At 34.3% G+C, this 24,439-nt stretch overlaps 3 protein-coding genes and 1 non-coding gene across 4 annotated transcripts; all 4 read left to right on the top strand.

Moving 5' to 3' along the window:
• Positions 1–516: 516 nt before the first annotated feature.
• On the top strand, positions 517–2,469 carry LOC140981669 (uncharacterized). The gene is made up of 3 exons (XM_073448087.1): positions 517–917; positions 1,158–1,795; positions 2,390–2,469. The coding sequence occupies exons 1-3, from the start codon at positions 517–519 to the stop codon at positions 2,467–2,469; spliced, it is 1,119 nt and encodes a 372-aa protein (XP_073304188.1).
• A 9,454-nt stretch (positions 2,470–11,923) lies between these two features.
• On the top strand, positions 11,924–17,143 carry LOC140981207 (vesicle-associated protein 4-1-like). Its single transcript, XM_073447536.1, has 7 exons — positions 11,924–12,236; positions 12,399–12,469; positions 13,117–13,198; positions 13,348–13,466; positions 16,254–16,331; positions 16,418–16,540; positions 16,732–17,143. Exons 1-7 carry the CDS (start codon positions 11,987–11,989, stop codon positions 16,789–16,791), a joined length of 783 nt encoding a protein of 260 aa, XP_073303637.1. The 5' UTR covers positions 11,924–11,986; the 3' UTR covers positions 16,792–17,143.
• A 983-nt stretch (positions 17,144–18,126) lies between these two features.
• Positions 18,127–19,336, top strand: LOC140981337 (chlorophyll a-b binding protein 13, chloroplastic-like). The gene is made up of 3 exons (XM_073447709.1): positions 18,127–18,356; positions 18,448–18,609; positions 18,715–19,336. The coding sequence occupies exons 1-3, from the start codon at positions 18,237–18,239 to the stop codon at positions 19,222–19,224; spliced, it is 792 nt and encodes a 263-aa protein (XP_073303810.1). The 5' UTR covers positions 18,127–18,236; the 3' UTR covers positions 19,225–19,336.
• A 4,851-nt stretch (positions 19,337–24,187) lies between these two features.
• On the top strand, positions 24,188–24,259 carry TRNAQ-CUG (transfer RNA glutamine (anticodon CUG)). The gene has a single exon. It is a non-coding gene; the product is annotated as a tRNA-Gln (tRNA).
• The last annotated feature ends 180 nt before the right edge of the window (positions 24,260–24,439 follow it).

The following is a 24,439-nucleotide window of genomic DNA, read 5'->3' as shown; positions in this document are numbered from 1 at the left end:
AGACGATGCCTATAAAATGCAAGAAGCAAATGATGAAGTCAATGACGACACTGTTGCAAGAGCTACTGATGAAGTCACTCCGACAGATACTCCAAGTTAATATGTTGAACATGGGCCTATTGAGGATGAACAAAATATGTTACTTGCTGGTGACAATGGATATTGTTTCAAAGATGGATCAACTTTAGCAATTGGCCAAGAGTTTTTGATACCAAGGAAGAGGTAAAAAATATATTGTCCAAACTTGCAATTAGTGCCTCTTTTGAATTTGATGTTGTGAAATCAACTAAATCACTTTACTCGATCAAATGTGTAAGTGATAAGTGCAGTTGGAGAGTACGTGTTTCCAAAACAAAGAAGTCTACCCGATTCTCCATTCGAAAGTATTGTAATACACACACTTGTGATCTAGCTGACAGACGTAAAAGACATCGCCAGGCGAGTGCTGATGTAGTATCGAACATGTTGCTAGAGAATTTTAGAGGGCAACAGGTCACCCCAACACCTAAAACAATAATGACGAAGATGCAAAATAGGGGTATTAATATCACATATTACAAGGCTTGGAAAGGTAAAGAACTTGCACTTAATAAGCTAAGAGGTGATCCTGATGAGAGTTTCCATATGTTGCCTTCATATTTGAACATGGTCAAGCAGGTAAATCCAGGTAGTATCACACATCTCGTTGTTGATGATAGCAATAGGTTTAGATACATGTTCTTAGCATATGGTGCTTGTATAAGTGGATATAAATTCATGCGAAAAGTAGTTGCAGTTGATGGCACTTTTCTAAAGGGCAAGTACAATGGTGTTTTGCTTGTTGCTACAGCACAAGATGGTGAATTTCACCAATTTCCTATTGCATGGGGTGTTGTCGACTCCGAGATCGTGGAGTCATGGACATGGTTTATGTTGAGGTTGTAGGAAGTGGTACCAGATGATGAAGAACTAGTAATAATTTCAGACATACACCAGGGTATAATTTCTGCTGTAGCAAATGTGTACAAACAAGCACATCATGGTTATTGTGTGTGGCACTTGTCACAAAATATAAAAACTAAGAGTAAACAAAAAGGTGCTACAGAGTTGTTCATGCATATAGCATATGCATACAAACAAAGTGAGTTTGATTCATTGTATAGTGATATGAGAAATAGGTACCCACAAGTTGCAAAATATTTGGAAGAGCACACTTCTCCAGACAAGTGGTCTAGATCTCATTGCCCAAGAACACGATACAATATAATGACAACCAATGGAGTGGAGTCAATAAATTCTAGATTGCGTGCTGAAAGGGATCTTCCAATTGTTTCATTGTTAGATGCACTTCAAAAACTGACTTCATGTTGGTTTAGCCGATATCGTAATGCCGCGGAAGCATCTACGACTATAGAAACTCCGGCCGTTGAGTCAATTCTTCGTGAAAGGTTCAATGATACTCAAAAAAATCACGTCTATGAATTAAATAGCTTGCAGTATCATGTTTACACCCAAGATGACCATGAAACTATTGATTTTGCAACTAATTCATGTAGGTGTAGAGTTTATGATTTCGATAGAATTCCATGTTCGCATGCCATTGCAGCTAGCTATGCAGCAAAATTGAGCATTTATGACTTGTGCTCGGAGTATTATACTACTCGTACACGGATGCTTGCTTACTCTTGTACTATATATCCTGTGCCTCAATGTAGCGAATGGACGATGACAACCGGTCCATTGGAACGAAAGTTGCTGCCACTTAATGTGAAAAGAAAGCGCGGAAGGAGAAAAATGAACAGAAATCCATCTATTGGTGAGTTTGGGAAACGCAAAAATTGACTACTAGTTTGATGTTTGGAGGTGACCTGTTATATGTTAGTTTAGTTTTGGCTTTCAACATTTTTTTACATGTGTAGTGCAACAATGATGTTATTTGACGATCGATTTTCTGAATTTTCACTTTCATGATCATTTAAAGAGCTACTTTATGGCTACTTATTTTCATGTTCATGGCAATTGTTTGCATGTTCATGGCTATTGATGCGTGGCAACCACTTTTATGTTGAAGCTAATTTTGGAAATGAGCATATCAAAATTTATTGTATTAGACTTACTGTTGTAAGAATGATCATGTTATGCTATTTAACCATGTAACTATATTTGAAAATCGAGTCACATTTATCGGGTAATCGATATACTGTCACAACAACCAAATTTATATAAACAACGACCGCTTATATATCAAGGATAATTTTCGCAATTGATGTGTATTTATTTTCATTATTTTTTAAAAACTATATTTTCATTAAAAAAAATCAATGTGAGTGCACTGAAAGTTTACAATCGGAGTGACTACTTCTTGACAATTGTTTCTTTAGTCATTGTAAGCAAAGTTTTTTTAATCCAGAAAAGAGAAAATGGGTCTTGCTGTTAGAAATTGCAAAGGAGAGAACATGGTGTAGAGAGAATAGTGATAATATGGGTTAGTTAATATGGATAGGATTTAAGATTTTTATTGATCTGCTTCTTACTCTCTTTTTTTTTTACCCGTGTAAGTAAATAAATTAATTATTTAAATATAAATATAATAGTTTAATTTTGGATATATCGGGTCAATTTTGGCATTTCATACTAATTTAAAAGAAGTGGTCAATTTTTTAAAAATTTGGTGTCAGGAGGTCATATAACTAAATATGATATACAGGGTCAATTCTGGCATTTCATACCAATTCAAAAGAAGTGGTCAATTTTTTAAAAATTTGGTTTCAGGAGGTCATATAACTAAATATCTCCCAACCACGAGCTCAAGCTACTCAAGCTACATACCATATTTTTAGGGAGAACGAATCGGATTCCCACTATAACAGTAGTATGCACATATTTATAAATATTAATTAATATCTTTTATATAAAAAAAAAATTAAGACAGTTTCACAATATTTTTTTGTCATATATTCTGATCATGTTGTAGACAATATCACAACCATTTATAGTTTTAAAACCCAGCTTCTGCTTCCCCTGCAAATATAAACGCATGATCAATAGTAGATTTCATCTTATCAAAATCAACTGTATAATATGAATCAATATAGTCTCTGACTGTAAAATCTGATCCTCCAAAACATAATAAAACATTTGAGGTAGTCTTAATGTATCTAAGGATACTCTTAACTGTACTCTAATGACATCGTCCAGAATTTGTCATGTACCGAATAACTGCTCTCACTATTTGTACAACACCCGATCTTGTACAAATCATGACGAACATCAAACTTCTCACTCCTGATGCATATGGTACTTGAGACAATTCAATCCTATCTACTTCAGTGCTAAGACGCATCTCGGATGATAAATTGAAGTTAACATGAAGAAATGTCGAAACTGCTTACTATCTTGAATGTTGAAGCGTTGCAAGCCTTTCTTCAAATAAATTTTCTAGGAAGCCAAATCTTTTTGTTAATTTTGTCTCGGTAAACTTGCATCCCTATAATTTTTTTTGCTAGTCTTAAGTCATTCATATCAAATTCTCTATCCAATTATGCCTCAATTCTTGGGTCTGGTCTTTGTTGAGGCTTGCTACCAACATAGCATCCACATATAACAGCAAAAATATATAATCATCACCAGACTTCTTAAAATATGTACAAGGGTTTGCACGCAGTCTGTTGAATCAAAGACTCGTGATATAGGAATCAAATTTCTTGTATTCTTTGAGACCGTACATATATTTGTTCAACCTGAAAACCAAGTTCTTTATGCTTAACTCAATGGTAATAAAACAAAACACAAGGAAAAAACTCACATCATCTCTCAACTAACAACCAGGAGTCGCCAACTCAAGGAACAACTTCTTATTATAAGATGAGATCCACTCAAATTTCTTTATTATTTCAGTGACACGATCAATCTCATCCTCACATAGTCCCCACAATCTAGTGATGAGTCAACTTATCTTCTTCTCCAAGGTCAATGACAACATATCTAACATAACAAGCTCATGCTCTAGTTTCTCAGTCTTGTCAAAATCTTATCAACCACCTCCTTTACTCCCTACTCCCTTTTACATGTAACTGTCAAAATCTTATCCATCATCTCCTTAACTTTCTCTTCCCTTTCAAAGAGCCACTCCATCTCACACGTATATCTCAAAGTCGTATCCACCACCTCCTCTACTCTCTTAGCCCTCTCAAACGGCCCCTCCCCCTCACCTTTATCTCTCAATGACATACCCACCTCTTCTATTATCCTATATGGGTCCTTCGGGTATTCTCAACGATGTTTTGACACTACCTGACAAACAAGATTGTTACAAAATGAAACAAATACAATATAGACGGCAGGAACATAAAATAAGAATATGTTTTAAAATGATACAAATATTAGTAAAACTTACCAACAACGACAATATGCACTGGCTCTCTCCCCATAATCTATTTTAAGCTCGATATATTTGTCTGAATGTGTCTCAGTACATCCATGATTTGTGAAAATCCATCATCTTGTTCCTTTTTTAGCACAGTAAGTCAGTCCTCTAAACTTGTAAGACAGGCTTCGTACATATCTGCACAAGATGGATGAGTCATGTCTATGGGTTAGGGAGATGGATGAGTGCTATCTATGGGTGATAGAGATGGATGAGTCATGTATGTACGAGATGGAGACATGATGTACCCTGCCTTTCTGTGCAAGTGAGCTCTATCTCTAGATCGTCGGGAATATGTACAAGCCCGGTCTGTAGATGGCCGGAGAGATGTATGACCCCTGTCTCTAGAGATAGATGGTCGGGGAGACGGTCGATCCTCATCCATTTGTATATGCAATTCATCTTGATCTTTATCGACCAATGAAAGTTGACCACACATGACTTTCACACACTAACTCATCAACTCTGTGATGCGAACTATCACTACATCAGGAGTATAATAAATGAAATTGTCAGTCGAATAATGCACAAACAACAGCTCTGCAATAATCAAAGTAAGCATGCTAATGATATCCTACATTATTTATTAATATTAACTAACAAAGAATATATAAGCTAATACAAAAGTAAAGAAATTGGGTTCTTACTTATCTCGTCTGGATCATTACTGAATGTTTTGGTCACATCATCCATTGAAGGATAATGATTCTTACTCCATTTTTTGTCACCCAATAACACATCCAAGGTTGGGACATTTGAACTCTCTCTACGAGTTGCAAATGTCTCATTAACAGATGGAAAGCATTCATATGTTGAAATCTAGCAAAATAATGTTACACAATTATATTAATATGTGATAAAATTAAAAATAATTTATAAAAACAACATACAATATTTATTTATCTGCAAATGATGAACAAAGCCAATAACATGAAAGCTAATGAACCCACTGAAGTCAGATCATTCTTACATCTTTCGACTAAATTTTTATAACTTCTAAACTTAATTTCGAGGTCTTTTCACAACCCATAAACTTTTTCCTCGAAAGCTAATTTACACAAAAAAAAACATTAACGTATTTTATCATACATCTCAATGTAGTGAGACTCTAATGTCAGCTTGCAATCAAAAACTGATTTCTTTCAAGTTTCGCAGGGAAATAAATATGCACAAAACAACATAAAAGGAAATAGTTATTTGGCATGAAAAAAGGAATTTTTAAATTGGGTTGAGAGGCAGTTGTGAGTCATGTAACAATTCTGGATCGAGCTCGAACTAGAAAAAATAAGCTCAACCCAAAATACAGGCCCACCTTTTAGCAAAAATGATATTAAAAATGGGCCGTGTATTCGTTCTAGGTGGAGCACGACTTAAAAATCTGGCAACACTTTTTACTAAGAAAAACTTAAAAACATAAGTGTAACTTTGGTTTCTCCAGGTTGGATTTTTGATATATGGGTCATGTTTTGATTTACACAACACAAATTCATCAAAACATGACAATTTGCTAGGGATCAAATAATTGAAAATCGATCTGTAGAACATGACCCGTTTTTGAAAAAGATTTCTACTTAATAATGAAAAGAAATTGAAAGGTATGAGTATGTACCAATGTATGATCTCTCACTGTTTTCTCTTCCAACTTAATCTCGAAAAATTTTCTTTTTCATTTCTAGATGAATTGAGTTTTTCGTGGGCTCGAAGATTCGGAATGGTTGATACATGGAGATGATTTGTATAAAAGAGCCAACTTTGAGCGAGAATGTTAATGGAATTGATGCCACGGTACCGGTGCTGGAACATGACCGAGAGGGGAAGAAAGGGACCGCGAAGAACAAACGAACAATTGCTTGAAATTTATAAATTTTGTAATGTTAGGATTAAATTAAGTTTTAAAGAATGTTTAGATTAAATTAAGTTTTAATGGTAACTAATTGTATTATCTTTGTTAAAAAAAAGTTTTAAGTACTATAATTTTATAAGACGACATCACCGTTAAATTTTGTGATATCTCCAGTTTGGATCATCAATGAAAAACTATTACTTTTTATGTCAAAAGTATTACTTATTATTGTGATATGCACATAATTTACTGATCTCACATATAAAGTTGTGAACACAGATAAACTTGAGTGATGTAGATCCTCAAGTGGCCTAGCGGAAACGTAAGAAGTGGGGAATGAATGACAAGATTGAAAAGATATGTAGAGATGTGTTCAATTCTCAATCAAATTTTCAAGTGGGAGAATGTAAATGGTAGGTGGGAGCGTGTAATGGCAGACACACATTTAATGGTATATGGATGTCGGAACGCGTTGAGCACATTAATGGTGGTTGGTGACAGACGAAGGATACACGTTGAAGGAGTGTTATATATAGAGCTTCCTTCCCCTCATTTCTAATTATCCCAAGTTTTCATTTCTTCATTTCTTTCTTCATCTCATAGCATTTGTGTGCTCAATCTATAATATTTGTGAGATATTTGTTTTTTTTATTAAGAGAGTGTGTTTCTAATTTGGAAACACAGTGAGTTGTTGTGCATTATAAAATATTATAGTAAAATTCTTTTCATCTTGGCCATTGTTTTTATTATGATAATTTTTAGGGGTTTTTCACGTAAATCTTGATGTTCTATTTTATATTTTATTTTTATATTTGTGATGTCGTATCTAAGGTTAACACAATCTATATATAATAATGTATGTTGCTGAAGATTTTGACTCCATAAACTTGATACAACATATATAAAATTTTGAATATTGGTGAGAATTATATAAATATGTTGATTAAGATTCATACTCAACTGTCACATCAGCAAACCAATAGTGTGGGGCCTTTTTTCTAAGAACGAATTTTGATGACAATTCCATTACAGATGTAAAGCTCGAAAATCAGTCCACGGAGACCGCATGTATGAAAATTATTAAATTGATAAAATATTTTAATTAAATGATTTTTGACGCATGAATGATATATTTTGAATGATTAAATGATTAATTATGTAATTTTGGTCGATTGCATAAGTTAAAGATTTTCAGACAAATATCGGTGGTTGGTCGGGGACAGAGTATCGGAGAGGATTAAGGTGTTAAAGATTTAAAAGCTAAATTTTTATTTTAGTTAAGAAAATATTTATTTTAAATATTTTAAGAATTATTGCTTTTTTAAGGTCAAATTTAAATTAATTAGAGGGAGCAAGGAATTTTATGTATTTTACAAGGAGATTTTTGGAAATATGTATTTTTAAACTTTTTAATTTAAGCCTAATGATTTTATTAATCTTAATGAGCCTAATTTATTAATTAAAAACTAGTGTTGATTAAGTCCATTAATTAACAAGTTAAGAAGTGTTTTTGTTTTTTTTATTTATTTAAATCTAAACCTAAACACACGCACACCCCTAAACACCTACACACACAAACCCCACGAAACACACACCATTCACATAAGAAAATAAGGGAAGGAACAGCGGGTCAATCCTCTTGCAAGCCAAGGAATTTTTTGATTTTTTTTCTTCGTTCTTCGATCTTCTTCCTCGTTCTTCCTTCCAACAATGATCACCCGACTCCCTTGCATCCCATGGTGGGTTTTCGGTGTGGTTTTGACAAGGAAAAATGGTAGAAAAAAATAGAAATCGTCCTCCGTTCGTCACCGACGTTTCACCGCTTCGGTATTCGTATTTCGAGCGTTTTAAACGCAAAGACACACCTTAATCTTCCTTCACTCATCTTTCACATCATCTTATGCGTTTTGATATATGATTGCATGAAAAACATGATACACTTCTTTTATTTTTGTTTTTATGACATAAACATGATAAAACTAGAGTTTTCATCTTTTAAAACTCTTGCTTATGATGCACAAAAGGGCTGCCATGGTAAGGTTACTAGATGTGATGTTTTTCCACGTGTTTAAGGGTCATGAGGTGCATGTTTAAGGGCTGGACAAAGGGTAGCAATATGAATGAAAATTTGAGTTTCTATGGGCTAGGGTTTTCGGCTAGGGTTCCTAGAAGGACACGGCGCTTAGCTGCTGTTAGGGCACGTCCAGGGGTTCTAAGGGGGCTAGGTCAGGGTCCTAGATGGCTAGGAAGAAGGCTGGTGCAAGGCCTAGGGCTGTAGGGGAAGTTAGACATGCATAAGGCTTAGGTTACGGGTTAAGGGGCCGTCCTCGTGCACGGGCTTTAGAGGCTATTCCAACAGCTTGTTTAGGGTTCGATCATGGTCCTAGGAGAGTCAGCTAAGCTCTGTACTTGGTGGTTAAGGGCTGGAGTCGAGGCAAGCTAGGGTCCGAACAAACTAGGGTTAGTTTTTTTTGTGCAGAAAAATTCAGTAGGTGTCCTAGGTGGGTCAAAGGGTTTAATTGGCTTAATTTGGGTTGTATAAGGTATGGTTAGGTGTTAATGGGCTATGGTTCAAGTTTGATGAAGTTTGGTTAAGTTTCGAGTTAATTTGGGTTAAAACCGGGTTGTACGTCTAAGTTTTAAATACGAATTGAGAAATTAGTCGAGGAGCTTAAGTTTACGTCTAAAAAATATTTATGGGTATATTTTAAGGTGTTATGTTAAGTTTGGATGTATTTGGGTCGTCGTCTTAAGGTCTAAGGATAAATTGAGAAAGTTAGGGTTTCAGGGGCAAAACGGTAATTTTACACTTAAAAAATGTTAGATGTTCTGGCAGTGCCTTGAATGTTATAATGAATGTTAAAACATTTATTTTGAATGTTTATGGGATTTTATGATGAAATGTTAATGCTAAAAAACATGTTGCATGCTTGGTTTAAAAGAAAATGATTTGTTATGCATCAATTTTTATAAGTAATGGAAATATGTAAGGTTGAAGGAGGTGAATTAGTTGTGACTAATATAATGATACGATGATATGATGATGTAAGGCCAATGCTCAGTTGACGGGTGAGAGTGTCGAAGATGTCCCCGCCGCCCGGTACAGTGGTTATATGTAGATGGATCCATCGACCTACAGCTGATACAAAAATAACAATTAAAGATCTGAATTAAATGAAAAGGGAAATATATTCGTATATGATGAAAGGAAAGAAAAGTATATGATCAATGGAAATGTTTATGATGAAAGGAAAATGTTTAAGTTTTTGCATGTTCATGAAAAACTATTTTATTAAAAGTATTTTCACTGTTGCATGTGGATGTATATGTATTACTTGCTATCATGGTTAAAGTTTGTTGAGTTATTAGACTCACTAGGTGTGATTGATGTAGGTGAGCATGATGTTGATGTTAATAGAGGACTTGATGGTTGAACTAGCTGGACTGAAGGTGCACACAACCCAAGGACCGTCGCTAGTTTTTCGTAAAATTACGTTTATGATTTAAGTTTACTCTAAAAAAATTTTATGACTTATAATGTTTTTGAGAGATTTTGAGGGATTAAGATATTTATGATTTATTTTGAAAAAAATGCTAAATTTAGGTTTGGTTGACGTTTACGATTTCATGTTTCGAATTGAGTTTTGGATTTTCAAATAATTAGTTGGTGAATTTATTTTTAAACAGTACAAAATATTTCTATATATATGTATGTGGTTCGGCCGAATGATTTAAAAAAAAATCTAGTACATTTTAAAGAAAAACGAGTAATGGACGTTTCAAAAGAACAATCTCATGCTCTTATTTTTGATGTTCCACTACGAAAAGTATTTCACTGCCAAGCATTACATGTTCTTATTAAAAATTTTTAAAAATTGTTTTAGACATTAAGTTATTAGGATCAGTGACGATGTTTAGAGATGAAGAATAAATAACTCAAAAAGTATATTTTTATATGATTTTTGTTGTTGTAATTGGGTTAACAACCATAATCAATTCTCGATCTTATTACGTCCAGCTGCATACCTTTGATGAATCTTCAAACAAACTACATAATTAAGCATGTCAGATTCATTGGATTTTTTATAGCTTTCAGCGGGGTTTCAGATAGCAAGGTATATAAATGAATAAATAAAGGAGCAAACAATTAGACCAAGTTATTTCTAGAAGTTCGAAGATGATGTAATCTTTTTACGTATCTCTTTCTTTTTTTAACAAGAAGATTTATACTAGAAGACTTTGATTAGTACAAATAGTTTGCACAAAAACCATTTCAATAGGACTTAACACTTGCCTAATAAAACTCATATCAACAACAATATGCAATATAATGATTCATGTGCAGAAATATTCTTTCTGATAGTTACAAAATCAATCCTATCTATCAGCTAATTTTTCTTTCAATCACGCAGCGAATAAAAAAACAACATAGTTGATCCTTAGTGTTATGATCGAACTTGAAACCTGTGAACGAATACTTGAGCAGGGTAGGAGCAAAACTTGGTTACAATTTCTCATATATAGATTTTGACCGCGTAGAATGTAGAGTGATATCTGAATCTCAAATGATCTTTTTATACTTGAATTTCAAATTTCAAATCTGAATGACTCTTTTATGATTATATAGGGGAGCCATTGTCAAAAATTGTGAAGTTACATGTCTTCGTCCTTTTTTCAAACTAGTATTGCGCAATTAATGTTCGAGTACGTGGACATTTAACCGTTATTAAAGATTTGCTTTTGTTGAATAAAACATTCTTGACCTTTGTTGTTCCTAGTTAAATATGGAACATATGAGTTCTGCTGAGTCGCTGACTTAAGAATTCGGTGAGGTCTTTATCTTTTAATGTAGTTGAGTAGAGTCTTTTCTTAATACATATATGCAATCATTTACGGTTGGAAGACTTGCTTAAATAATTGATGTCTTAAGGTCGCTGCTATTACTTCGAGGCATGCTGAATTTAGTCCATAATCATTTTCTTATATCAATGGGAAATTAGCATTCAGTCCTCAACCGTCGATTTTTTTTTGTGTTACCTGGGTACTTTTTTAGTACCACATTTCCACATGAAGTGTACCACATTTTGTATGACATAGTACCACAATTTTGTGGGTAGGGAGTGAACCCAAAGAAATATTTTGATTGGTGATTTTTTACCAACTTCCCCTTATATCAACAACTTAGTCCAATTTATTAATTCACCCATACTTATAATTATCTAACACAAGCATTCGATTAGATTTTTATTTTTATATAATATTTATTTTTATCCGTAACAATATTTTAATCATTTTATTTAAATTAACCATACAACTCAAATATTTTAAACTATGTAACGAGAATTAAATATGTGATATTGAATTATATTCAAATATTCGTGCTATTATTTTCAATTTAAACTACTTTAAACTCCAACTTATTTAAATATTGAGTGGGTCTCTTGTGAGAAGATCTCACGAATCTTTATCTGTGAGACGTGTCACCTCTATCGATATTCACAATAAAAAGTAATACTCTTAGCATTAAAAGTAACACTTTTTCATGGATGACTCAAATAAGAGATCTGTCTCACAAAATACGATCCATGAGATCGTCTCACATGAGTTTGTTGACTAAATAATGTGATGCAAAGTCAACTCTAATTCGCTGACTTTTGAGACTTCCAATTGAATCAATTACCCTCTCTGTCAACGCAACGTAAATTCCCAAACGAAAATTACGTTCCATCCCGGGTGACATGGCAATCGCCGATGCACACCGAAACCACCGTGCGTGGCGGCTGTGCCCGTTCTGGCAGTCGGCAACTGCATCATCTTCCTCTTCCTCTACTCAGCATCTTGGCAATCAATCGCAGAGCCACAGTTACCAGAATGACGCTGCAGCGTCCAGAACTCGCTCGTCCTACACGGTTTCCTCCGTTGCTAGATCTCTCCTCCCTGCACGCCGTAGACTCCGCCTCGATCCTTCGAACAAGCTCTACTTTCCTTGTGAGCCACACTTGTTCCTAAATGATCTGTTAATAATATGAAAATGAGATGAAATTGGATTACTGATTGAATGAATCTGAAGTCTATGAAGGTTTTTTTTTTAATTGTGTGTTTGGTACTGATTAATTGTTTCTTTTGTGTGTTCGTGTGTGTGCACTGAAGATGAACCGGGAAAGCAGGCGAGGAGTGCTGTAAGGATTAAGAATACCAGCAAGTCTCATGTTGCATTTAAGGTTTTTTTTTGTTTTTGTTAATATCATAATTAATCCGATGTCTTTTGTTTTAGTATTTCCCGTTGCATAGCCTGTTTGATGTTTGTGAGCATAATTTTTGCTTCAACGTTATATGTGCAGATAAGGTAAATCTTCATTCATTTCATCCAGGTTTTGAGTTATATAATTAGATTCTATGTGCTGTCTAATTTGTACAAGGAAACGACACAGAAATGATATGTCATATTTATATATGTGATTAAGACTCTAGATTATGTTATGTGAAATGAGATTAGGAATACCATTTCAAACAGATGGTGTGAACTGCATTCGTGTTTACAATGGCATAAGAGATGTTAATTCATTTGAAGTTTACATCGTGTTTTTTCTTCTATCCTCGGTTCTTGCATTATGTGATGTTTATTTGATACCTGTATATAGAGATTACAGGTATGACTGAGTAAGTATGTGGAAATTGGAATATGGATTTTAAATTTTAGATACTCAGATGCCGTCACTATATGTAAATCTGACACGCGAAAGCGGTAAAATGAACAACTGTTTCATTTTATGTATTTGCAATTTATTAAGCAGAGATTTCATATATGCAACCCCTTGATTACATGAGTCTCCCAGAGAAAACTGCTGACTTTATTTTCCGCGTTTAGTTTCAAACCACTTCTCCAAAAAGTTGTTACATGAGACCCCCTGGTGGTGTCCTTGCACCTGGAGAAAGCCTCACCGCTACTGGTATTTAATATTCTAACTTCTTGTTGGAGAATTCAGTCTAAATGAAAGCGGGCATGCGTAGTCCATAATCTTTTATAATTAAATTTTATGATATGCAATATTTGTATGTCGAGATAAATTAAATTATTAGCATATCTTTTGTTTCACAGTGTTCAAGTTTGTGGAGCATCCTGAGAACAATGAAAAACTTATAAATCAGAAGAGCAGGGTTAAGTTCAAGATTATGAGTCTCAAGGTTAAACAAGGATCAGATTACATCCCTGAGTTGGTGAGTGCTTTTCCCTTCTTATTTTGTTGCTCACTTACAATCCGGAAAGTTCTTAATGTGATTTGCTATTGTCTTTAAATTGATCAATTCGACATGAAATCTGAGACGTGTATTCAAGAGGTCACTTGTGGTTCCATCATGTGCATGCACAATAATGCATAATTATAGAAATTGAATTGTTGGGATCCAAAGAATAACTCCTCTGCGATTAATGAGTTTTGTCACCTTCATTTGACGTAATCATTGATTATCTTCAAGCACTTGCTTCATGATCAAGAACTGAATGCAAATAAAGTTACATTTTGGTTAAGATAATAACTATTGGTAGACTTGTTTAGGAATCATATAAATTCTTCTTTCCACGGTAGTTGGTACCATGCTGATAGTTACTTTTGTCTTTTACAGGGGCCAGAGCCCACGGTAGGTTATATAGGATAGTTATAAGTTGAGTTCTGTGATGCCCAATATAAGAAATACGGATGTTGCTTGGTGAAAAGAACCACGTGTTTCATAACTCTTTCAACCAAGTCGTCTGGCACGGACTAACGATGAAGATAATGAGATCTTTTTGCATATGTTCTTACACTGGTCATTCTATTTGTTCTAACTGGCATGACAAAATGCCTTCTTTTGTTACATACTTATAATCTAGTTGCTTTTTCTCGCTTCCTACCTACAAAGTGAACCGAATGATGCTACCACCCTTTACAAAGGTGATTTCTAGTTTAACGCATCATAAGCATGGTGATTATTCTTTCTGTTTCTCTTAGTTGATTCTGTTATGTAGCTACCTACCTTTAATTTTTTGTATACAGTAACAATTTTCAAATTTTAAATTTTTACAAGATTTTGAATTTTATTGATCAGGTCCATAGTTTATGGAAAGTATAGTGTCTTTTGTTTCTTTTCCTCTCTCCTTCCACCACTTGTTTCCTTTCTCGGCGTGCTTTCTTTATTGGGAATAGAAGCTTAAGAACTATGTCTCATTCTCCCTCATGGAATTTTTGTGTCGTAATCTTTTGAATTATATTATGATATAGAAATATTATGTGAGTGTTGCAATATTTGCTACCTGCAAGTGTACAGTGTCAAGTTTTAGTACTCGGTAGAGCACAAATATCGATCCCACACGGAGTGCAATTTAATTATAAATTAATTACCACAATTAAAATAATCAGACTTTATTTAGAAAATTTAATAAAATGTTTGTTGTTAATTATGAACTAAAATTAATGAAAGCGCGCAAACGATTTAAAATCAGCGAGAATAAGAATCTAGAGGTACGATTTCACTTGGTCTTCACTATATTAAATTATCATTGACATCTATATTTAGAATTTCAACCCGTTTATTTACTACCCAAGAATTCTCTACTATTCCTACTCTCTTTCCCAAGTGGTGCGTAGAAATCAATTATCTAAAGTCGATTTCAATATCTCTATTAAAAATCAAACAATAAATAATTTCAATAACACAATAATTCTTTTAATAGATTCGTTGGAGTTATAGGCCTTCCGAACTCTATAAACACCAACGATATATTTTCCTACGATCCTATTCAAAATCCTCTCTCCCGAGTGATAGATCTCAAATAAATATGACAATCCAATTAGTGATCAAGTGATTGAAAGCAATAAGATCCAGAAAATATAAATAAACAAAGAAGTAATTCGCATATATAAATCAACAATTCATAAATAATTATTCGACCAAGCTACGTCGTCCTCCAGATTTAATAAATTAGTTCATGAATGAAAAACGACAAAATAAATTCACGTTCTGCAACATTACTAATAGACTAAAATTAAGTAAGAAGAAGGGAAGAAGAATCGAATCAGAGTTGCGACTCCGTCCCCGGTAGATGCGTTTTTCGCTCTTGCTCTCTTTCCCGTTCTCTAGATTTTTATGCGTGACTGCGGCTCCTTTTTCTTCGTGGTTAGGGTTTCAATTTTTATATGTGCGTGAAGGGTTGCGAAAGCCCAGAAAAACCCCGTACATGTCTGCGTCGCACACTGGTACGCGACTGGCACTGTTTTTTGTTGTTCTGTGCACGCGGCCATGCGCGAGCTTCTGGTCTCTTCGCAGACCTCCTGCGCAAGCTTCTGTTTTTTTATTTTGCACGCGTCTGCTTCTGTCTCGCACTTCCTATGCTTTCTTGTACACTTCATTCTTCCATTTCGGCATTTAATTTATTCCTTATTGGTCGCAAGTTATGCGCTCATTTTTTATTTATGTAATGACATAAACAACTGCCAAAACACGTAAATCCGCTCGAAATTCGCACACTTTCATGCCAATTCCTTAGGTAATTTAAGTGCAAAACTTGCACTTATCAGTGAGCAGTAATGAGAACTCGAAAATGTCAACCTATTGTCTGGCACACTTTAGATCTTTTTCGAGCATTGGTGTTTAAGTTACTTGACGTACATGTTTCAAGGAGGATAATGTAGTTTGGTAGCATATAAAAAGCTGAGCTGTGACATTTTTCCAAGGGGTAAATGATCTTTTTAACCGCCTTCTTATTGATTATCCTGACATGGTATTGCTTGTTGTCTTTTGACTAATAAACCTGAATTTGGCATGACATTGATGGTAATATTCTTTTCAATTCAATGAAGCTTACTCTCATGTTAATTGCGTTATTGCATCTGATTTTCTCATCGCACTTAAACTTGGTTCTATGGCGGATGATGGCTTTATTAGAGTAAATTTAATATGCCTGTAGAAAATGTCAGGGATACGTTTCTTGAGTTTTTTTTAATATATTTAATTTCAATTATTATTCAGTTTGATGAACAAAGGGATCAAGTGACTGTTGAACGTATATTGTGTGTGGTCTTCTTGGACCCGGATAGCACTAATCCTGTAAGAGTTAATCTCTGAATCTATCTGCCTGGTGTATTACACATTTTCGTCGCCATTTGAGACAACTCGTGAAACTTTGTACGTAGGCACTTGAAAAACTGAAGTATCAGCTAGCTGAAGCTGACACTGCGTTAGAAGAGATCAAGAAGAAGCCTTCTGCTGATGTAGGTCCAAGAGTCATCGGTGAAGGCCTTGTTTTAGATGAATGGGTAAGTCATCATTTATTTATTCCCGTCTGTTTTAGTCACAAGCAAGGCTTTATGGAAATGTGTTAAGTTGCTCTTCATTTGACTGAATTACTAGATTCGCCCTTGGTTTTAGTATGTAACTCGTGTCCATTGAATCAGATCTTGATCGCTTTCTTTTCGTGTTTGCTGCCTTTTGTGTCATTGTTTTTCAGAAAGAGAGGAGGGAAAAGTATCTCGCCCGGCAGCAAGTTGAGGCGGTGGATTCAGTGTGATGCACGATGCATCAGTCGTCAGGGGTGGATGGCATGTGTATAATTTTCTTGCACGGGATTTTCGACCATCTGTAGTCGTTTCCTGAGGATGGCGAAGTAAGGTTTGTTAATGTGTTTATGTAGACGAGAAGAAAGTGATGGGAAATCAAAATTATCGTGTAAAGTCTCTTATATGATAAATGATTTTTTAGTCTTGTTAGGCTCTACAGATGTAAATATAATTGTGTATGTGATATTTTATAATAATATTTACTTTTGGATATAAATTAAAATTTTAACCTTAACCATGAATATTGATTATATTTTGAGACGCGAAATTGAATTCTATAAGAAGAAATAAAGATGAGATGAAGCTGTTCTTATTTTTAAAGGTAGAAGTATTTATTTTTAAAGGTTGAAATTTATTTTAAAAATAGAACCAAAGATATACTTGATTTTTAAGAAGCCATCATCATCATTTTTGACGATATAACCCAAAACACAATTTTATGAGACGGTTTTTTTTTTACGGTCTCATGGATCTTTATCTGTGAGACGGGTTAACCCTACCGATATTCACAATAAAAATTAATACTCTTAGTATAAAAATTAATACTTTTTCATGAATGACCTAAATAAGATATCTGTCTCACGAAATACGACCCGTGAGATCGTCTCACACAAGTTTTTGCTCAATTTTAAATGTATTTTATTCATAGATAATTGTTACGATAAAAAGCAAGTGATTTTACAGTTTTACACCGGTCAGTAATACAAGTTATTATGTTTTTCTATAGACTAACTAACGTAAAAGTATTAACATTTTAAATTATTATTCTAAACTTCATAATTTGTGATTTTAAACTTTTTTAAAATTTAAAGAAACTATCAAAAAATTTCAACCATATATAATGAAAAAAAATTTCCCAAACAAAAAATTTGTAAAATAATTTTGATATAACATATTTTTTTAAAATAATTGAATAGAGTTTAAAAAAATACCCCGCATGGGGTAATGTTATATGGTCTTGATGTATATATATTATATATAATAGTGATGATCATACGTTACATGCTTGTATTGTTAAAATATTTATCTAATATATGATAATTTTTGTTATTTTCAAATTAATGATTTTTTTGTATATTTTCAATTTTTCTCTTTTCTTTTACTGAAAGAAAAGGGTACATAAAAAAAGAGGTAGTAAAATAACACCAAGTATTATATGAGATAAATTGAGGATAGAAGGATATGAGTTGGCGATATTGAAATCTATACAACCCTTTTGATTGGTTGATAGATTTGGTTGTGCACTTGCGTAGCCACAATTTCATGCATCCAATTCTCACCGCATATCCATCTGATTCTTTCACCTAAAAGTTGAACATAAAATCTTCCCCCCTCGCAGGCAAAAATTTACATTCAGAAAGACCAAATCTTGAAAGAGATTGATTGCATCAAATAAATGGCCGCCACTGCAAGCTCCGCCGCCACAGTCTTAAGGGCAACTCCATTCTTGGGTCAAACCAAGAACGCAAATCCTTTGAGAGATGTTGTCTGCGTGGGCAATGGCAAATATACCATGGTAATTCATCAAGAAATTTAATGTGCAGAAGCCTAATAAAGTTGTTTTCACGCACTTGCAAGTTGCATTTTTTGCTGGTGATTCTTGACAGGGTAATGACTTGTGGTATGGCCCGGATCGCGTCAAGTACTTGGGACCCTTTTCTGCTCAGACTCCGTCGTACCTGACCGGAGAATTCCCCGGCGACTACGGGTGGGACACTGCCGGATTATCTGCTGATCCTGAGGCCTTTGCCAAGAACAGGGCTCTTGAGGTACTTAAATTTTTTGCTTTTCTAATCCTACATCTCTGGTAAAAATCAATGTGTTCGTGGGTTATGACAAACTGTACGTATTTGATGGAAATAATAATTCTACAGGTTATCCATGGGAGATGGGCTATGCTTGGAGCTCTGGGATGCATCACACCAGAAGTTCTCCAGAAATGGCTGAAGGTTCAATTCAAAGAGCCAGTGTGGTTCAAGGCTGGATCCCAAATCTTCACCGCTGGAGGGCTGGACTATCTGGGCAATCCCAATCTTGTTCATGCACAAAGCATTCTAGCAGTGCTCGGATTCCAAGTCGTTTTGATGGGGCTAGTCGAAGGCTACAGAATCAACGGCCTGGACGGAGTTGGAGAAGGCAACGACCTCTACCCAGGCGGACAGTACTTCGACCCCCTCGGCCTGGCTGATGACCCTGTGACCTTTTCCGAGCTCAAGGTGAAGGAAATCAAGAATGGGAGGCTAGCTATGTTCTCCATGTTCGGATTCTTCGTCCAGGCTATTGTGACAGGAAAGGGTCCCTTGGAGAATCTGTTGGATCACCTTGACAACCCTGTTGCTAACAATGCCTGGGTTTATGCTACCAAGTTCGCCCCAGGATCGTAAATGTATAATCGTGAACGATATCCTTCTGCGTTAATCGAGTCGATTATTTGTGTGCATTGTTGTTCAAGATGTTTTGGTAAATGATTTAATGAATCCATTGTAGTTGATGATACAGATCTTATCTGATTTCAATGGGATGCTCAAATCAATAGTTTCTCGGAAAAATAACATGACACTGAATAAAAAAAATGAGAAGAATATGGGACTGTGAATGTGAATTGAACAAACTATCACACGAGTAAATTTTAAATAAATCTCTTTAGTTAAGCTCCTAATATATTTAAAATTTTGTAAAATCATCATTGAACCTTGTTGTACATATCGAGTCTGGCCAAATGCATAGGGTTACAAAATGTTTCCAGCCTACATACCATGAATTAAGTGTTTCTTTAATAGTATATCATACTTTCGTATAATAAATTAAATATTTTATCTCTTTTCTAAATAAAGCTTGATTAATTTTAATTGTGATACTTAATTTATAATTACATTGCACTCCATGTGAGATCGACATCCGTGCTTTACCGAGTAATAAAACTTGACATCGTACACTTTCGGGTAGCAAATATTGCAACAGTAGAAAATGCGCAACATTTTCCAAACAAACTAAAAGAAAAGAAACAACTTTAGAGCTTTTTAGGAGTTGTAGGTAGGCTACAACAAGCTGAAAAGAGAATAGTCTCTGATCAAATTATAAGAAGTTTACAGGCGTATACTCAGTTATGGTCTGTAATGCAAAGGTCTATCCTCCAAAACATTGAGAAGCCACTGGTTTCACAAATGGAGAGTTTTCGAGTACATGACTATATACTTGAACTAAGGGATTCAAATACCCCTAGCACAAATGTTAAGTCGGGATCATCCCCAGTTGAGTCGACTGAAACAAAAATTGAAACTCCAGGTCCTTATCTCAAGTTTTCAAGTCAACCCTTCACCTCGGATATTGAAGCGAGAAATATCAACCTTAGACATAATACAGACAACGGTAAATCTAAGGTTGGTACTAATGAAGCTGCAATTTCTCCATTTCAAGTGTATCAACATAACTGAGATAAATTAAAAACAAGAATAAACATTAACCCAGCCACAATCAAAGTTGATGTATTAAGAAAATATATCACAGGGTATGGATGAAACCAAATTCATATCCAAAGGAGGTAAAAACATGGTATGAATTTGGGGCTTTTGTCTCGGTTTATACTACATCGTCCAGCTTCCCATAAATTTCAGGTTTACCTATATGGATCCAAGAAGCTGCTCATGAAACTTGGACAAACAACAACTATTTGTTCAGATGAGATATTATGAAGTTATACTTTTTCAGTATAGCACCAGAACCAGCACGAAAAGATTCACATGATTCCTTTCATTTTATCAAGTTAAAGAGGCTATATACAAATATTCAGAAATTTATCAAAGATGCTCCAACCAAATAAAAAATTCTTGTTGTTTCATTAACTGAATATGACATCTCTACCCGAATAGCATGTGGAATATGGGTCTGTCTAATAGAAATGGACAAAGTCAAGTTTCCATTTAAGTTTTATCAGAATTATATAAATGAATCATTCCTGTTAAATATTATGACATGGACAATAACAAGTTTTGTAGAAGACTTGTTTGAAAAGAAAAAGAATTTTCTGTGGAATAGCAAACTGCCGTGGAGCAAAAAAACTTGCCAAAAATTCTATAATATGGCTCATGTGGGAAGATGGTCAGAGAACATCTGCCCAGAATGTTCGAACGAAAAGGAGCCAGAATTCAGCAAAGGCTTTCAACCCAGATCAGACCTGTGACGCTCTACCATGCAATTATAAAATCGTAATACCGTAATGCGGAAACCTTAAATACAATTGGAGAAAAGATTTCATTTTAAAAAATTTCAACAGAGTTTCCTTATAAAAGAAACTTGCCACCTGTCTCAAGCAAAATATTTCATATAATGCCAATAAGACCACATTCCATATAACCATCAAAATACTTATCTTAATAACCAGAAGTAGCAAATGACGTTATCAAAAATCATTACAAATCAAGTTTGCACTTCAAAATAACTTTTCCATTTTTATTACAAAATATACTTCATTATCATTTCATCCAAGATTGGCGCCCGTTCTTCTTCAGTTTCGAAGCTCCGCCGTATCTGATCTTTGTTACCTGCATCTGCATCTCATGAACATAATTGAAATGAGTTATAAAACCCAGCAAGTAGACATTGTAATACCAAATACATATATCATAGTGTAAAGAAGGAATCCGTATCATTTTTTAAATTTAATATGCCATCTGTCAATAAAATGCGTATATAACAATTATATGATGGCATTCCATAAAACATTACTTTCTTTTCCTTTGCACGGCATTTAGGTCATTCGTCGATGGTATACATGTAAGTCTCAGTCAAAATCAGTCATAGTACATGTCATTATATTGATCAACTTCAGTCGCATGGGTTTAGAATTACCAAAGGTAACACCACTATACCATATAACCATCAACCCATAAAAACATTCATTGAAACATTTTATCAAACATGTAGCGTGCGTGCTAAAGAATTAGCTCTTTTACCTTACCCTTGTAAACAATTCCATTTCTTTTCAATATATCAATACATACAATTTACAAAATCAATAATTTAAAGGAGCTAAAATCAATAGAAACTTCATTTATCATATACGTAGCTCATGACATGCATTCAAAGGAAAAGTCTACTTGCAACCACTTGAAGACTTGATAATCTTAACACCTTGAAAATAATCCTATAACATAAATAAAACCATGATATAATCCATTAACAACAATCCCTTAAACTTCCAACAATAATCAAGCCCATACGTGAACTTCACTTCATCTATCATCATCAATAACCCAATTAAACCAAAAACAAATAGTCACCTTTGATCCCCTTGCCAAAGATAACAAATTTTCTAGTTTCTTTTGCTTCTTAAATCCTTGAGATGATGAAGAAGAAAGGAAAAGATGGAAGAAATGAAAAGAAAGAGAGAACCCTAGCTCTAAACCGATGGAGTAGGAAAAAGAGAAGAGAAAAATGATATAAATACACTTCCCAAACAATATTTATTTATTCCCAACCTCAAAACACGTTTTTTACACTTGCTGGGCACTCGGGCGGTCACATATTACGGTCCTAGCACGGACCTATCGGCCAAAACACAAAAAATTCAGAGCTAGGCGCGCTCGGGCGGTCAAATCTTACCTCTCGGGCGTGCTATGCGCACAGCTACAACAAAGATTGCTTTCGAAACTCCTCTTCTTTTCATAATTAGAAAAAGTGATACACATGAAAGTTGTAGCTCTATGTCTTGCTTGCATCTCCAATTAGCCGCATGGCATTTGAAGGTCTGAGTAAAAAGTTATACTCAATCTCTCAACATGTGTTAGTGCAGGAACAATGATACACACGACACACTTCGGGGCACCTTTGGCTTATCTTCCACAATGATTTGAACAAAACTCAAAACATGAAAGTTATAGCCTTATATCTTATCTTTCTAATGGAAGTGGCTTTGCATCATTTGGATCAAAGTACAAAACATTATGATAAAAATCACAACTACTGCCATAATTTCATACCGTTTCAGCACTTCCATTACCTATTTAACTCAAGTTTAACCTTCTATTCTACCCATCCATTATCTATTTCATTCTATAATGTTCATTACCATTCATAGTATAATGTAAAGCCATAGACCATCACCATATAATACCATACATCATTAATCAAATAAGAGAAACAATTGGTTGTTACAAGACCAGAAGTATCTTGCAGAAACAGGACCAAGTGGTGAAGGACCACACAAAAAGCAATTTATTGGAGAGAATACAAAAGCAAAAGATTTTCCGATAAAGAAAAATAGACATGTGATCCAACCACTCCATTAGTGGAGGATGTACCACCACTAAAAGACGATTCCACTAACTAGTGGAAAGATGAACCACTCAACCACCCATTAAAGAAAAGTCACCAACTAGTGGTTGAAGGGACACTACTCACAAGATGTTGTCGGCCACAACTGACAGAATAATTCACAAAGCATTGAAGTCCAGATTTCAAATCCACCAAGACTTCTATAAATACCAAGGCAGAAGGAAGATGAAGGCATCATTCAACATCTTCATTTTCTTTCAAATAAATTGTAATATTTTATCTTACTAGTTTATGTATGTTGTAACTTCGGCTACTATAAGTAGCTAAGCAAGTTCCTCCTCATCTACAGGAGGTTACTATGTAATAATAGTTTACATGTTTGCATAAAAAGACCAAAGGCTTTTTGCCCCTCTCATTTATTATTTTCTAATTGAACTACTTTACTATACACCCTGAGGTATGAAACGAAACATGATTGTGCTAGGTGTTGTTGAAGTAATCTGCGTCAGGAACCATATGTAATAATAATCTTTTACAATAGAGCTTGTAATTTTTAATGCTATAATCATGTCAGACAATCAATTTTAGGTATCTTCATCTGTCTATTCTAATTTTGCATCAAAATTTCATACTTAGGAAATATTAATCACTAATGAAAAATTGCTTACCATAATAAACTAATAGATTAAAATTGATGGTCACATGTATTTCTTTTTAAAGTATATGCTAAACCGATGGTAGTAAATTAAAAATTAAACTACGCAAAAATATCATTTTTTTTAAAAAAAATATCTGTTTAATCCTGGTTTTATCATTAATCGATCATTTTAGTTTCTTCGGTCAAATTAATTATAGATCAAGAACTTTCTGTAGGAACATGAGAAAAAAATTTATATGAAAGGAACAAATTTGAATGTCAGTTAATATTTTTAGAGCCAAAATTAATAATAGAATCATCATTTTTAAAATAATTGTGTGACTTAATCAGTGGAGAATCAAATTGTCAATTGTGCCACTTAAATGGATAAAAACGATTATAATAATAATAATAAACTTCCCCTTCTCTCACAAAATGGTCCCATGGTCTAGTGGTGAGGACATTGGACTCTGAATCCAATAACCCGAGTTCAAATCTCGGTGGGACCTTATTCATAAATTTTATATACTTTTGCCATTAATAATTTTTAAATGTTTGTATCACCAAATTAATCAAACTAATTTAACCAACTGATTTATACTCCAAACCAAACTGTGAACACTTTTTTAATCATATTATATCGTTTAGAAAATTAAAAACTATCAATTATTTAAGAAATAATAGATTCG

This window comes from Primulina huaijiensis, chromosome 7 (assembly GCF_012295235.1).
Source record: "Primulina huaijiensis isolate GDHJ02 chromosome 7, ASM1229523v2, whole genome shotgun sequence".
Classification (NCBI taxonomy): Eukaryota; Viridiplantae; Streptophyta; class Magnoliopsida; order Lamiales; family Gesneriaceae; genus Primulina; species Primulina huaijiensis.
The sequence above is the reverse complement of the archived record's forward strand: the minus strand, read 5'-3'. Positions and strand labels throughout refer to the sequence as shown.